The sequence below is a fragment of the Aquarana catesbeiana genome, linkage group LG08 (genome assembly GCF_042186555.1).
Source record: "Aquarana catesbeiana isolate 2022-GZ linkage group LG08, ASM4218655v1, whole genome shotgun sequence".
In the NCBI taxonomy this organism is placed as follows: domain Eukaryota; kingdom Metazoa; phylum Chordata; class Amphibia; order Anura; family Ranidae; genus Aquarana; species Aquarana catesbeiana.
The window spans coordinates 298,556,907-298,573,936 of record NC_133331.1 but is presented as its reverse complement, the minus strand read 5'-3'; the positions used below and the strand labels follow the sequence as shown (position 1 = coordinate 298,573,936).

The window sequence follows — 17,030 nt, the reverse complement described above, 5'->3', positions numbered from 1 at the left end:
CACTGATCGCACAGATGGGCACTGATGAGGCGGCACAAATGGGCACTGAGGCAGCACAGATGGGCACTGATGAGGCGGCACAGATGGGCACTGATCGCACAGATGGGCACTGATGAGGCGGCACAAATGGGCACTGAGGCAGCACAGATGGGCACTGATGAGGCGGCACAGATGGGCACTGATCGCACAGATGGGCACTGATGAGGCGGCACAAATGGGCACTGAGGCAGCACAGATGGGCACTGAGGAAGCAGCACAGATGTGCACTGATTGCACAGATTTACACTAATGAGGCGGCACAGGTGGGCACAGATATGCACTGATGTGGCACTGATGAGGTGGCACAGATGGCACTGATGAGGCGGCACAGATGGGCACTGATAAGGCAGCACAGATGGGCACTGATAAGGCGGCACAGATGTACACTGAAGCGACACAGATGGGCACTGATTGGTACAGATAGGCACTGATGAGATGGCACAGATGGGCACTGATGGGTCGGCACAGATGCGCACTGATTGCAGATGGGCACTGATGGGCACTGATGGGCACAGACGGGCACTGATGATGCACTGATGGCACAAGTGGGCACTGATATGCACAGATGGGCACAGATAGCAGTATATTGATGTCACTGTTGGGCACTTTTTGGGCACACTACGCTATTAGACTTTATAAAACTACTCACAGAAGCTCTCTCTCCTCACACGCTGTCTCTGTGTAAGGAGAGAGAGCCGGCAATGAGAGATGATCTCAATTGTTTACATTTCAGATCATCTCTCATTGGAGACGGCGATCGCGTTGTGAACGGCCGCTTACGTGATTGGCCGTGTACAGCGATCTGTGATTGGCTGTGTCCAAGGGACACGGCCAACACAGATTTTCCCCGAGGCGCGCTCTCGCGCGCTGAGAATGAGGAAAGGGGACGACGTCAATAGACGTCATCCTGGTATTTCAGATCCACGCTGTTGCCGTCATTTGGCAATGGCCCGGATCTGAAGCGGTTAAATAACATGTCTGGGGGGTCCTAACCCTTCCTGTGAAGGGGGATATCTCTGTGATGTACAGAAAGTGCTGCAGCAACGCCGACCTTTATGAAGGAAAAAAGTTTAAAATTGCTGCAAATTACATTTCCATGCAACTTCTATCCAAAAAAAAAAAACAGCACGCAGGCTTCTCTAAGGATCTGCTACAGCGCCTTGAAAAAGTATTCATACCCCTTGAAATCTCCCACATTTTTTAATGTCACAACCAAAAACGTAAATGTATTTTATTGGGATTTTATGTTATAGACCAACACAAAGTGTCACATAATTGTGAAGTGGAAGGAAAATTATAAATGATACAAATAAATATGTGAAAAGTAAGGGGGGGTACATTTGTATGGCGCCCCCCGGAGTCAATACTTTGTAGAACCCCCTTTCTCTGCAATTACAGCTGCAAGTCTTTTTGGGGATGTCTCTACCAGCTTTGCACATCTAGAGAGGGACATTTCTGCCCATTCTTCTTTGCAAAATATTTGGCAGATTGAATGGAGAGCGTCTGTGAACAGCAATTTTCAAGTCTTGTCACAGATTCTTAATGTGATTTAGGTCTGCACTGTGACTGGGCCATTCTAACACATGAATATGCTTTGATCTAAACCATTCCATTGTAGCTCTGGCTGGATGTTTCGGGTTGTTTCCTGCTGGAAGGTGAACCTCCTCCCCAGTTTCAAGTTTTTTGCAGACTCTAACAGGTTTTTGTAATGACACCCCGAGTATATAAGGGGTTAAAGTCGTTTAGTACATTCCCTTCCTGAACACCAAGGCAGCTACCGAAAACTCCGATCAGCCGAACAAGAAACCCATATGAATAACTCTCCCCCCAAATACGAGACAAGATGTTCTGTCTTGAGGGTCAACCAGGAATCAACTCATTTTTTTCACACATGGACACAACAGATAAAATAACTCAGAGACTCTTTCCCCCCCACCCTTGGAAAAGAGGACGGGTTAAACTGTCCAATGACAATGGACACACAGGTCAGGTGTGTTTAAACTTCTCATCAGTACACAGTCTTATCAGCAGGGGGCTGCTGGAGGAATCCCCCCTCCCTCCATAGAGATACACATCCTGTGATCCAAGGCAGACAAACACAAACAGTGGAATACAGCCCCACCCCAAACTAGCACAGCAAACGGTACACAACAGCATGAGACAACATGTTTAAAGAGACTCACTGCACATTGCCAACATGGTGGTATAAGGACGTGTTCAGGTCAAAGTCATCTGATACCATTTATGAGGTGGGAGGTTAGGCCCAGAATGAAGGTATTCTTCAAAAACATTCAAAATAAATGTATAATAATATCAACTTTTAATACTAATACAATTTATACAGGAAAATAAGAAAGGCTGCCAATGTTGAATCCTTTATTCCATAAACATGTATTTGTATGGTTTTCGGAGATGTGAGTCAAGGTGGGGTTTTTATGGGTTTCTCGTACTCCAAACACAAACCTACACCACTGTTCAGTTCTCTGGCATACGGCTGGACGTGATATAAATAGATATCCCCACAACACTATTTATAATATGGCACATACGGGGTTCCCAGAGTTTTGTGTTTTGGGGGGACATGGACTTGAATCCAAAGTAACATTAGTTCAGGGTCCCCAGGCATACACCTCACAAAGAGTATTGTTCCCTTAAAATCCAGGGCCCATAGTCGAAAGGCAAGAGGCCTGCATTCAGTCCTCTCCAAAAGCCTCTGTCCCGGCTAGGTCTGTCAAATTTTTCTTCTAAGATTGCCCTCTATTTGGCTCCATCCATCTTCCCATCAACTCTGACCAGCTTCCCTGTCCCTCCTGAAGAAAAGCATCCCCACCACATGAAGCTGCCAGCACCATGTTTCACGGTGGGGATGGTGTGTTTAGGGTGATGTGCAGTGTTAGTTTTCTGCCACTGTCTTGGATATTCCACCATACTCTTGCACTATTTAGTGTCAGACAGGAGTGTGTAATGTACAGAATGCAGGGGACAGAAGTGTGTAATGTACAGAATGTAGAGGACAGGAGTGTGTAATCAACAGAATGCAGGGGACAGGAGTGTGTAATGTACAGAATGAAGGGGACAGGAGTGTGTAATGTACAGAATGAAGGGGACAGGAGTGTGTAATGTACAGAATGCAGGGGACAAGAGTGTGTAATCAACAGAATGCAGGGGACAGGAGTGTGAAATGTACAGAATGCAGGGGACAGGAGTGTGTAATGTACAGAATGCAGGGGACAGGAGTGAGTAATGTACAGAATGTAGGGTACAGGAGTGTGTAGTGTACAGAATGCAGGGGACAGGAGTGTGTAATGTACAGAATGCAGGGGACAGGAGTGTGTAATGCATAGAATGTAGAGAACAGGAGTGTGTAATGCACAGATGGCAGGGGATAGGAGTGTGTAATGCACAGAATGCAGGGGACAAGAGTGTGTAATGTACAGAATGCAGGGGACAGGTGTGTGTAATGTACAGAATGCAGGGGACAGGTGTGTGTAATGTACAGAATGCAGGGGACAGGAGTGTGTAATGTACAGAACGCAGGGGACAGGAGTGTGTAATGTACAGAATGCAGGGGACAGGAGTGTGTAATGTACAGAACGCAGGGGACAGGAGTGTGTAATGCACAGAATGCAGGGGACAGGAGTATGTAATGCACAGAATGAAGGGGACAGGAGTGTGTAATGTACCAAATTCAGGGGACAGGAGTGTGAAATGTACAGAACGCAGGGGACAAGAGTGTGTAATGCACAGAATGCAGGGGACAGGAGTGTGTAATGCACAGAATGAAGGGGACAGGAGTGTGTAATGTACCAAATTCAGGGGACAGGAGTGTGTAATGTACAGAACGCAGGGGACAAGAGTGTGTAATGCACAGAATGCAGGGGACAGGAGTGTGTAATGCACAGAATGAAGGGGACAGGAGTGTGCAATGTACCGAATGCAGGGGACAGGAGTGTGAAATGTACAGAACGCAGGGGACAGGAGTGTGTAATGCACAGAATGAAGGGGACAGGAGTGTGTAATGTACCGAATGCAGGGAACAGGAGTGTGAAATGTACAGAACGCAGGGGACAGGAGTGTGTAATGCACAGAATGCAGGGGACAGGAGTGTGTAATGCACAGAATGAAGGGGACAGGAGTGTGTAATGTACCGAATGCAGGGGACAGGAGTGTGAAATGTACAGAACGCAGGGGACAGGAGTGTGTAATGCACAGAACGCAGGGGACAGGAGTGTGTAATGTACAGAATGCAGGGGAAAGGAGTGTGTAATGTACAAAATGCAGGGGACAAGAGTGTGTAATGCACAGAATGCAGGGGACAGGAGTGTGTAATGCACAGAATGAAGGGGACAGGAGTGTGTAATGTACCGAATGCTGGGGACAGGAGTGTATAATGTACAGAATGCAGGGGACAGGAGTGTGAAATGTACAGAATGCAGGGGACAGGAGTGAGTAATGTACAGAATGTAGGGGACAGGAGTGTGTAGTGTACAGAATGCAGGGGACAGGAGTGAGTAATGTACAGAATGCAGGGGACAGGAGTGTGTAATGTACAGAATGCAAGGGACAGGAGTGTGTAATGCACATAATGCAGGGGACAGGAGTGTGTAATGCACAGAATGCAGGGGACAGGAGTGTGTAATGCATAGAATGTAGAGAACAGGAGTGTGTAATGTACAGAATGTAGAGGACAGGAATGTGTAATATACAGAATGCAGGGGACAGGTGTGTGTAATGCACAGAATGCAGGGGACAGGAGTTGTAATGCATAGAATGTAGAGGACAGGAGTGTGTAATGCACAGATGGCAGGGGATAGGAGTGTGTAATGCACAGAATGCAGGGGACAGGAGTGTGTAATGTACAGAATGTAGGGGACAGGAGTGTGTAATGTACAGAATGTAGGGGACAGGTGTGTGTAATGCACAGAATGCAGGGGACAGGAGTGTGTAATGTACAGAATGCAGGGGACAGGATTGTGTAATGTACAGAATGCAGGGGACAGGAGTGTGTAATGCACAGAATGTAGGGGACAGGAGTGTGTAATGTACAGAATGCAGGGGACAGGAGTGTGTAATGTACAGAATGTAGGGGACAGGAGTGTGTAATGTACAGAATGCAGGGGACAGGAGTGTGTAATGTACAGAATGTAGAGGACAGGAGTGTGTAATGCACAGATGGCAGGGGATAGGAGTGTGTAATGCACAGAATGCAGGGGACAGGAGTGTGTAAAGTACAGAATGCAAGGGACAGGAGTGTGTAATGTACAGAATGCAGGGGACAGGAGTGTGTAATGTACAGAATGCAGGGGACAGGAGTGTGTAAAGTACAGAATGCAAGGGACAGGAGTGTGTAATGTACAGAATGCAGGGGACAGGAGTGTGTAATGTACAGAATGCAGGGGACAGTAGTGTGTAATGTACAGAATGCAGGGGACAGGAGTGTGTAATGGTAGTGGAAAAATCGAATGGTTAACGCTGCACTTGAAAATAAAATAATTATGAAAAGTGAAAAATTGTGTATGTATGAAGCTGCCAGCACCGAAAGTCCTAAATACAAAATTCAAATCAGTGTAAAACGTGGGGTGGGTGCGGTGCTGAATATGTAAATCCAAAAATGAAAGAAAAAAAATTGAATAAAATAACAATCAGTAGTGGTGAAAAGTGTAAGTAGAAAACTAAAGCAAAGTCCCTAAACCTCAAAACAGGGAAAATGACAAAAGCGATCCAGTAAACCAAGTGAAAAAATAAAACAAGGTTTAAATCCTATAAATGACAATGTTATGAGTCATAAATATAGAAGCAGAATGTCACAAGATATGAAGTAACAAAACCTAAAAAAAAACAAAAAGCAGAATGATGGTGATCACAAAATGTGCAAACGAAACACTCATATGAGTTCCTGTGTATGCCGTGTGAAGATTCCTGTGTATGCCGCCCCCCCTTAGGGTTGCCACCTCATCCCTTCAAACCCGAACACATATGAATTACCCAGGTTCTGAGGCTAATTAAATGCAGATAAGGCAACAAATGAGTTTAATTACCACCTTAACCAGCCACAGAACCTGTGTAGTTAATATGTGTTCGGGTTTAAAGGGATGAGGTGCAAATCTACCCCCCCTCCTATCCAAGTGTAGACAAATATGACAGGGGAGCCACACGGACCCCCTGAAGCATGGGGCCAGGTCACAATTATGACCCCCTATTATGCCTCTGTCCTAATCTCTCTCCTTTTACAGATTCTACAAGCAATACTTTACAAAAAGACAAACCCTGAGACTGTTAATTGGAGCCGGAGTGAATGGACTGTTGCTTGTGTGACTGGGGGGCCTCTGTACTGTATGGGAAAGAACCGGTTAATATCATCGCTCTCTGCGGGGGGAGCACTACACATCTATAAGGATATACAGTACATACACACACACAGCACAAGGCCGTGTTCACACTACCAGATGTTTCTCGGAGGCTGCAGTTCCTCTGAGCTCCACAAGGTGGTGATCTCACTTCTACCCAGACAGGAAGTCTCTATGGAAGACAGGAAGTGATGTCAGGTACAGGAAGAAAGCTCCTTGTGATACGACGTAGAGGTGACGTTGCTGAAATTGGCAGCAGAAGAGGTAATAAGATCTCATTTTCTATTTACACCCAGTAACCTCCCCGTCATGTCCGTCCTCTTCCTCCATAGTCACTGTGACGTCTTTTATCTCCAGCAGATGATGATACACATATATTATTATTATTATACAGGATTTATATAGCACCCACAGTTTGCACAACATGAGGACAAACAGTACAGTTACAATACAATATAATACAGGAGGAATCAGAGGGCCCTGCTCCTTAGAGCTTACAATCTAAGAGGGAGGGTCAAAGAAAACAAAAGGTAATAACTGTGGGAGATGGACTGATGGAGAAAATAAAAGTCCAGTTGTTAGGTGGGGTCAGGATAGGCTTCTCATAGGAGAAGGGTTTTCAGGGTTCGTCTTAAAGTGGACAGAGTAGGAGATAGTCAGGGAAATTGGGATAGGGAGTTCCAAAGGATGGGAGAGGCTCGGTAGAAGTCCTGAAAATGAGCATAGGAGGAAGTGATGAGGGAGCTAGAGAACAGGAGGTTTTGGGAGGATCGAAGAGAATGATTTGGTTGGTATTGTGAGACTAGGTTAGTCATATAGTTGGGGGCCGAGTTCTGGGTGACTTTCTAAGTTGTTAGTATTTTGAATTTAATTTTTTGGGTAAGCAGAAGATTGGCAGAGAGGAGCAGCAGACATTGAATGGTTGGTAAGGTGGATGAGTCTGGCAACAGAATTCATGATGGGCTGAAGGGGGGATAGCCTATATAAAGGCAATTTGGTGAGGAGGGACTTGCAGTAGTCAAGGCAAGAGATAACCAGGGATTGAATCAGTAGCTTTGTGAGGTCATTGGTTAGGAAGGGACGTAATTTGGAGATGTTGCGGAGGTTGACGCGGAAAGCTTTGGACATTGATTGGATGTGGGGCTGAAAGGAGAATTTAGAGTCCAGGATTGCACCTAGCACCCTGGCTTGTGGGGACATGTTGATGGTTGTGCCATCGATCTTGACAGAGAAGTCAGGGGGAAGGCGCACGTGGGGGAGGAAATATTATGAGCTCGGTTTTGGATAGATTGAGTTTGAGGAAGTGTTGTGACATCCAGGCTGATATGTCTGTTAGTAAATTAGAAGGATTGATAGAAAGCACTTGTTATAGAGAGGAAGGAGAGCTAGATAGGGAAACAAGGTCACCTGCAGTCTGTTTGGTGTTTTTCTTTTTTTTTATTACTAAGCGTTTTTTTATTGAGAAAAAGAAGTTTGCAATACAAAATTACATGGGATATAAAACTACTTATCGAAAAATCATTTGGGTTACAGAGTTAGACAATGATCGTCCAAATAGATAAGTATTCAAGGTTAAACATGACAATCTTAATGCTATATGATCTTATCAGCTATATGGTATGTCAAACAAGACTGGATCCAGAAAGTCAAAAACAACAGAAATAAAAAGAAAACCATAACTCAGGTAATTCTTGTAGATGAAAAGTGAACCAAGGGTTCCATTTAGCGTCGTAGATAGGGATGGAGTCATGCAGTGTGTGAAATATTTTTTTCAGATTACATTATTTGATCAACTCGAGAGATAACTTGTGAGAAGGGGACTGTGTTCGACTTCCAGTTAAGGGCGATTGCCCAATGCAGCGCAATACAAATAGTGTGTAATAGTTTCATTAGGGGGTTTCGGGATATCAGGGATTTTTTCAAATAGTAGACAGTGAGTATGTGTCAGAGCCATGTGCCTCCCCGCCAGCTTATCCATTAGCTCCATAGTTGCCCTCCAAGTAGGTTGCAGAGCTTCACATTCCCAGAACACGTGCAAAAAAAAAACCTGGAAGAGCACATCCTCGGAAACAAGATGTGGAAGTCTGTGGGTAGATCTTTCCCAAACATAAAAGGAGTATAGTACCAGCGGGTAAATAATTTAATCGCTGTTTGCCTAATGCCCCGTACACACGGTCGGATTTTCCGATGGATGAAAATGTCCGATCGGAGCGTGTTGTCGGAAATTCCGACCGTGTGTGGGCTCCATCGGACATTTTCCTTCGGATTTTCTGACACACAAAGCACATCATCCGCATACATGCAGAATTTATAAGTAAAGGAAGCTTTGTTGTAGCCCGGAATATCCGGGTGCTGCAGTATGGCAATGGCTAGGGGCTCAATAGCCAGAGCGAAAATGAGTGGGGACAGTGGGCACTCCTACCAAGCCGGAAAAACTCTGAGCTACATCCAGGGATTTTGACACGCCTGCTGGGGTTTTGGTATAGAGCCTGTAGGAAATCACCCTGAAAGCCATAGCGCTTTAGTAGGAGAAACGCATAGCTCCAAGACACACTGTCAAAAGCTTTATGAATGTCTAAACTTAACGTGAACAGTTTCATGGAGAAAAGGTTTGCATCCTGAATAATATCTGTGGCTAGGCGGATATTGTCTGTTATAAGGTGGTGGGGGATAAACCCTGACTGGTAAGGGGAAATTAGTGAGGAAATCACTCCTGCGAGTCTATCGGCTAAGATCCTACTGAAAATTTTCAGGTCACTGATAACCGATATGGGCCTAAAATTCTGGGGGTGAGTGTGGTCCTTATTCTGCTTAGGGATGAGCGACATGTTTGCTAACAGCATTTCCTCCGGAAAGCTGTTATCTTGTAGGACAAAGTTAAAAAGCCGAACCAGCCTGGGAGACAGTTGGGAGGCAAATTTTTTTATAATATATGGTAGAAAAACCATCAGGCCCGGGGGAAGAACCTGTCTTTAGTGCCTTGATGACATTCAGCACTTCTGATTGGGAAATAGGTGAATTAAGTTTGTCTAATTGTGAGAGTCGGGATTGGGATAGAGTTAAACCAGAACAAAGCCTCATGTCACGCGTGCCATGTACCTGAGATGAGACCGAAGTAGTGGGGAGGCCTCCCTTGCACCTCGGGTCCTTGAAGCCTCTGGAGATGTAGACAGAGACTTGGTGGACACCGAGTGGCACGGGTGCCAGGGGTGCGGAGCACCGTGCAAGCCTTTGTCCAAGATCCAAGCCGAGGTCAAGTCCAGTTTGGCAACAAAGTATAAAGGGTTAATCAGAAGAAAAATGGTCGAGATCCAAGCCGGGGTCGGTTCCAATCTGGCAGCTGAGTACAAAAGGGGCAAAGATGTAGAACGGTCAAGGTACAAATCTGAGGTCAATGGCAAGCAGGAATCAAGAGTAGTCAAATAGGTTTCCAGGTCACAACAAGTTCAGACAGATCACACACTAGCACAGGAACAAGGGGGGACTGAAGATAATCCAGCAATTTGACAGTGTCTGGGCTGGGCTTATATAGGGAAGTTTGAGGTAACTTCCTGGGCGCCTCCTGGGCATTTTCCCGCCTTTTTCCATCAGGTTGAGGTCACTTCCTGTCCGCCTCGTGGACATATTCCTGCTGTTTTCCATCAGGTCTTCTGTGCAGGTGCGGGTTGGCACACTGAGGCGTCTTTGGAGCATGCTCAGTTGGAACGGATTTCCTCTTGTGGCAACGCGCCATTGGTGCATGCTTAGTAAGCCCTGGACTCTTACACCTCATCTGATGGTCCAGACTGGGGAGGCCCAAGTAATGTTTGGTAAAAATTTTTAAGACTTCTTGAGGGTGAGATGTAATCATGCCCGAAGGGGTGGTCAATTTATAAACGTGCGGAGGGCGGAAAGACTGGTTCAGTTTCCTAGCGAACATGGTTGAGGCGGGGTAATGCCCTGTACACACGGTCGGATTTTCCGATGGAAAAAAGTGCAATCGGATTGTTTTGTCGGAAATTCCGATCGTGTGTGGGCTCCATCTGACTTTTTCCGTCGGAATTTCCGACACACAAAATTTGAGAGCAGGCTATAAAATTTTCCGACAACAAAATGTACACAAATCCGATGCACAAAGTGCCACACATGCTCAGAATAAATTAAGAGACGAAAGCTATTGGCTACTGCCCCGTTTATAGTCCCGACGTACGCGTTTTACGTCACCATTTTCAGACAGGGCATTACTGTGCAATAGACATCTTGCCTTGGACCATCGCAGGGCCCTTCTCCACTTTAGCTGAGAGTAGCGAGTCAAATTCAAGGCGTTTTTTGCTCGATGGACAGTCTGGTAGACTAAAGTCAGGGCTGCGGAATTTTTATATAAACTGTCCAGCTCCGCAGAGAGCTGTACTATTTTTTTCTTATTAGTTTTATTGTGGGCAGTAGCTAAACTGATAAGTTTACCCCGCAGCAACTGCCTTATGAGCGACCCACACTGTAGAAATGGGGGTCCCAGGGAGGGCGTTTAGGGCAAAGTAGGTATCTATAGATTGAGAAACCTCAGATTCACCCGCCAAGTCAGAAAGAAGTGCCTCATTGAGTCTCCGCATAAATGGTGTAGGGGCTAGTTTAATAAATTCTGTGGTGAAGGAGGTTATGTGGTGGTCAGACCATGCACAGTTATAAATGGAGGCTGTCTGAGAGATAGCAAGGATAATAGGAGTGGAGAGAATATAGTCTAGTCTTGCGTAACTGTTGTGCGGATGAGAGTAGAACGTATATTCTTTTGCTCCTATGTTGTGTGTACCCACCATGTGTCCACTAGTTGGAATTCCAGGAGTTTACGGGAAATGGATTTAGGGAAAGCCCTGGAACCAGTGGAGGCCGTGCACCCTGTCTAGTGTGGGGTTCGCTACCATGATAAAATCTCCCCCTATAATCATATGGGGGGGATTGATATTTTGCTAAAATATCAAAAAAGGATGTGAAGAAGGAGGCAGAGGATTCGTTGGGGGCATAAACACTAGCTATGGTAAGCTCCCGGTTATGAATATCCTCCCTTTATTATAACATAGCGACTTTCCTTATCTTTGTAAATCTGACGCACATCCATAGGAAAGGAGGCGTGTAAAAATATGGCAGCACCCCTACTCTTCGATGAATGAAGTGTGTAGAAAGCTTGTGGGAAAGTTCTATGAAAGAACTTGGGATGGGAGTTTTGCGAGAAGTGTGTCTCTTGAATCAGTAGAATTTTAGCATTAAGTCGCTTATAGTGGGAGAAGGCTTTACTCCTCTTAATAGGGAGAGTTGAAGCCTTTGACGTTATGCGAGATGCAATTAATCGCCATTACTAAGATTAGGGGGGGCGTTCAGCTGAATGAGTGAAGAATAGGCTTGTAGGCTACTATCAAATATGGAACCTAACTCCACAAAGCCCCAATACTGCATTTGTAACAGATTGCAGACCATAGAGGAACATTTAAAACAGCGGATAGAGGCCTTATGACCTCACCTACTCCAAAAACGCCTGTCAGGACAAGAATGACTATAATCAGTTGAGGATTCAAACCTGAGAAAAAAAAGAGTCCAAAAAAAAAAAAGAAAATGAACAAAAAATGAACAGGATCAGGAACATTTTTGTATCCTGAAAATAGAATGTTACAACCGAGACAACCAAGTCTCGAACCCAGCAGCACCACTGATCTTGTGCCCAAACCAAAAGAGGGGACCAGTTTGAGGAACCTAGCTGTAAAAAAAAGATTTAAAAAGTGGTAAAGTTGCTGGGTGGGGATGTCATGCAGCAGCACCAAGGGACAGGCTCCTGACAAAGTGGGTGCCTTGAGACTGAGGGTGCGTCGTCGCTGAATCCAACGGGGCAGATCGTAGAGATAGCTGTATTGATGCGATGAAGTTAGCTATGTCCCCGGTTAAGCGTTATCATATCGAATTCTCCTTCTGTCGTGTCTGGTAGGTGGCATGTGCCAGATTTGAGATTGCCTGGGGGGGTCAAGGGATGGCAGGGCACCGCTTCAGCTTCCATGTGGCCCAATTTCACCAGGATCTCCTGACCCTCCAGAACTGTGGTGGCAGCATAAGTGGAGCCATTATGAGGAACCCACCAATTTAAATGGGAAATATGTATCGGATCCGGGCTGCTTAAAGTGTTACAGTGACCTCCTTCATGCCCCTGTGTCTGTCCAATGTGGCTAGTGAGATATCCGGATAGTTCTGAACAGTGTAATCATCAAGGGCGATGCGTAGGGTGTTTCTAGCAGCCCTTAAAATGTCTTCTTTCGTCAGGAAATCCTTCATACAAAGGATTATGTCACGCGGCAGTTTGTCTGCTGGAGGTTTTGGTCTGAGGGCCCTGTGAAGCCTGCCACACCTAAAGGCCGCAGATTCACATTCTGGAAGGAGAGACTTGAACAGCCTGATGACAGTGTGAATCAAATCTGTTACCGACTCTGGAATACCTCGCAATTGCAGATTATTGCATCTATTCCTGTTGTCCAGATCTTCAACCTGATTTGATCAAATGCTGTTGTTAACGTTGTTAACATTTCATGCTCTGGACTGAGCTCATTATAAGCCAGGGCCAGTTCATCGTGTTTAGTTTCCAGCATGTCAGTTCTAGTACCCAGAGCTGCAATCTCCTGTGACAGTGCATGGGAGGTCTTGTGCGTTTCTGTTTGGAACTTTGTTGCCAGTCTATTATACATCTTTTCTAGGCTAGCATCTAGGTCAGCTTTAGATAGAGAAGAGGTGTACTCACTGCCAGGATCCGAAGGTGAGCCAGGAACAGAAGGCACAGAGGGGGCCGCTGGAGCAGGAGAATGTGCTCGGGCCACGGCGCCATTTTGGGACATGCTGTATTGTTCCCTGGTGCAGAGGAGATAGTGGGTTAGAGAATTCTGAGCGGGCCCCGGGATTTTTTCTTCAACAACGGCATGCACTGTGTCTTTGTGCCTCGAGGGGTGTTAGAAGTGTCGGGTGTAAGGCCATTTATAGCCCTCTGTGAGCCAATCATGTCCCGCGGTGTGCGGAGCTACTGTGTCAGGCGTCCATCTCGCTCAGCGCTGAGCATGCGCCCCCTGTTTGGTGTTTTATCAAAGTAGTTTGCTGTATATTCTCGCTTTTTGCAATCTCTTTGTGCAGAGCCAAAGGACGCCCACTTAAATCAAAAATTCACTTATAGAAAGAACCCCAGACATGTGCCCCCCAGTCATTAATATTGTGGAAATGTACAGTAGATGAACCCCTTCAGGGTCAGAACATCCCCCCCCCCACTTACAGGGCTTAAACATTTCCTTCATTTTGGAGATGTGTCACCTTTTCCACCAGTGACCTTCTCATCTCATCCGTCTATTGTACATTTTCTACATCTATACTAACAATGTCACGCTTACCCCTAACGCAGGTGGTCAGACACTATAGCTGGCTTCTGTGTTCTTCACCTATAGAAGCCCCCTTTTCCATAAGGCAAGCAGGCCTACCTGTACTCAGTTGCCCCCCAGGATTTACAGAATGCTATAGTGCCTGGCCACCACGCCTGAGCAGGAACAAACTGAGCACAGCAACCAGGTATTTGCAGGTTGGCAGACAGACAGAGTGGTTCCAACGATAGTCCAGGTACAAGGCAGGCAAGGTTCAGAATAGTCAGGGTCAAATCCACAGTCAAAAGGCAAACAGAGTTCAGAAAGTAGTCGATATCTGAACCAAGGTCATCAACGAGGGAATTCCAACACCAGAGTAGGGCAGACAAACAGAGAGCTTGGAGCACATGTTACAAACGCAATATCACAAGCATGAGACTGCAGGCTTGGCTGGCTTAAATCAGGTTGGGTCTCCACCCAGAGACTGACCACATCAATTACCTTACAGGTGGGACAGACAGACAGAAGAATGCATCACAGCCAAAACCTGGATGCAGGAATTAGGAGTAGGAGCAAAACACACTCCTGACAAGCGGATTATAGTAATTTTATTAGTGGTGGGGGTTGGGCGGTTTATTTAGGAGGGATTGGAATATGTATTTATTTTATGAGATGCAAATAAGAAGAAAAAAAGAAAAATTTAATTTTCAGTAAATGTCCGTAATTTATTTTCCCATAATGATCCCAGTCTCAGATATTCATCCTAAAATGTGATCAGTAAAATCTCCAGAGTACACGTAGATCACAGGAATATGATGTGTCCTGACAAAGCCCAAAGACAAAGATCATCTTCCAGTTTAGGAGAGGAGGGGCGCACCCAGGAGAAATGATTCTGTGTACAGAAACCTCACAGAGCACCCCCCACAGCTCCCTCCTCCCAATGCCCCTCCAATCAGCGTCAGAGAATCCTATGACATCACACTGACCTCATAGCGCCTCCTCCTAATATCTCTCTATCCGACTTTTTTTTTCTAATGCTCTTAGGATGTGGGCCGACCCCTGGCCTCCTCACTTTCCAAGTAGGGCTGTTGAACCTGCATTGTATGTAATATCAGAAACCTCAGCATGAAGTGGGGTTTAAATAAAAAGAGACCTGACCAGTGAGGTGAGGAGGATTCTGGGAATGTCATTTGATTTTACTATTTGTGTTCAAATCTAGAGTTTTCCTCCTGTGAAGTCTGGAGATCATCTGACCATCACATTGCCTCCACCTCCCTCCCTGATAGAATAGAGAAATAAAAAGAAGATTCTAGAAGTCACCAGAGAGATCATCGAGCTGCTGACAGGAGAGGTGAGCGGAGCTCGGAAGGACATCATGATGGACAATCAGCCGCCCCTCACATCACCGGGTAAGAGGAGACTTTATTGTAAAGGAGAGAGCAGTACGGAGGGTCCACCTAGATCCCCCATCATCTGATAAACACATAGAAACAATGTATTCAGTCAGTGTGTGTGTTTCCTACAGATGGATCCAGTAATGGGAACCCACCAGAGAGATGTCCCCATCCTCTGTATTCCCGGGATTCCACACAGGAAGATCACACCATCCCTCACCATCATCAGGTAGATGATTGACAATTATTGGTAGTTATGATTTATACACAAGCATGTTTGTTGCAATGAATATTTTTTTATATTTTCAGAGTGGAAACCTTGGGGATGATAATATTAATGTTAAAGAAGAGTATAAAGAGGAGGATGAGGAGTATGGATTGATGAAAAACTTTTCAGAAGGACACAGGGATATGATGGAGCCACCTAATATCAGGAACCCACCAGAGAGATGTTCCCGTCCTCTGTATTCCCGGGATTCCACACAGGAAGATCACACCATCTCTCACTATCATCAGGTAGATGAGGAACAATCACTGATAGTATCATTAGGATCTGTACATTATCTGCATTGTTACCATTGATGTCATTTTTATTATATATTCAGAGTGGAAATCTGAGAGATTCTAAAGTCGAGGTTAAAAAAGAGATAAAAGAGGAGGATGATGAGGTTGGGGTGATAGAGGAGTCTGAGTCTCTAAAAGTTTACAAGGATCTGTACCAGGACACCATGGAAGAGTCATCCAGCTACAGAAACCCACCAGAGAGATGTCCCCGTCCTCTGTATTCCCGGGATTCCACACAGGAAGATCACAGCATCCCTCACTGTTACAAGGTTGGTGGATCGGAGCATCTAGAACATGGACTTCTGGAGAGGATGTGTGTTTTTTTTATATGATGTCACAATAATAAATCTTCTATTTTATAGATGATATTTTCTCTCATTTTCTTGATTTAGAGTGGAGATCCAATTGATATAGAATTTGAGGTTAAATCAGAAGAAGAAGAGAGGTATGTGAGGGATGATCAGCAGTCTATGGAGGAGGATGGAATAACGGGGACATTTATAGAGGAGGACACTCCTACAGAGATCAGCATAGGTGGGTCATTAACACTAAATCCATTCCTCCACCCATACTGCTCACTGATTGGTCCAGAGTAGGGCGGGGACTGGGTGATATCAGCCTGTAATCCCCTGGTCACTTTCCTGAGCTGTGTTCCCCGTCCTGTATTCCTGTATTTCTCTCGGATAATCTTCCTTCTCTGTGCTGCAGACACAATTTATGTATCTAGACTGGATTTATGGAGATTCTGGGGTTCAGCTGGCAGTAAAATTTAGATTTTCTCCATAGGTGTTGCTCAGCCTAGGCACCTGGAGTATGTATCCTGGGTCTTCTGCCTCAAGTCCTGGGTCTAGCAAGACCTCTGACAGAGTAATTCTCCCGGGAATACCTTTTCTGTTATTTGCTGTCTGTGCCGGGTGGAGGGATATGTCTGTATAGTCTCAGACCCAAGTCACTGAGTGCAGTCTCAGGAGATGGGAGGCAGCGGTGTGGGACCTCTGCAACTTGTCTCCAGTAAACAGTTCAGCTTCCACTGATTACTGAACACCAATATTATGAGTCCCCCTGACTATTACACCGTGTATAGTGATTATATATTGCATGTTGCATACTCCTGACCCCTGCACTATATACTCTATGTTGTACATTACATACTCCTGACTTCTGCTCTCTCCCCTCTACCCACTGCTTATATATACACCTAATATGTATTCTCTTTTGTTACACCCATTTCCTACCAGCTGGACATTTTATATCTGATGATTTGATTGGAGCACAGACTTTTACATGTTGATAATAATGTGATAACATCCTCCAACTTTGGAACCTTAAACAGA

At 45.4% G+C, this 17,030-nt stretch overlaps 1 protein-coding gene across 1 annotated transcript; it reads left to right on the top strand.

The window, feature by feature from the left end:
• Positions 1-6,574: 6,574 nt before the first annotated feature.
• Positions 6,575-16,989, top strand: LOC141104913 (uncharacterized). The gene is made up of 6 exons (XM_073594717.1): positions 6,575-6,650; positions 14,958-15,147; positions 15,264-15,361; positions 15,442-15,648; positions 15,738-15,965; positions 16,089-16,989. Exons 2-6 carry the CDS (start codon positions 15,114-15,116, stop codon positions 16,290-16,292), a joined length of 771 nt encoding a protein of 256 aa, XP_073450818.1. The 5' UTR covers positions 6,575-6,650; positions 14,958-15,113; the 3' UTR covers positions 16,293-16,989.
• Positions 16,990-17,030: the final 41 nt, after the last annotated feature.

What these genes read in the sequence shown, in the direction of transcription:
- LOC141104913 (XM_073594717.1), top strand. Translation starts at nt 15,114, where the DNA reads ATGATGGACAATCAGCCGCCCCTCACATCACCGG. An exon ending in GCCGCCCCTCACATCACCGG is followed by an intron (nt 15,148 to 15,263) that starts GTAAGAGGAGAC and finishes TGTTTCCTACAG; the next exon opens with ATGGATCCAGTAATGGGAAC. An exon ending in GCATCCCTCACTGTTACAAG is followed by an intron (nt 15,966 to 16,088) that starts GTTGGTGGATCG and finishes TTCTTGATTTAG; the next exon opens with AGTGGAGATCCAATTGATAT.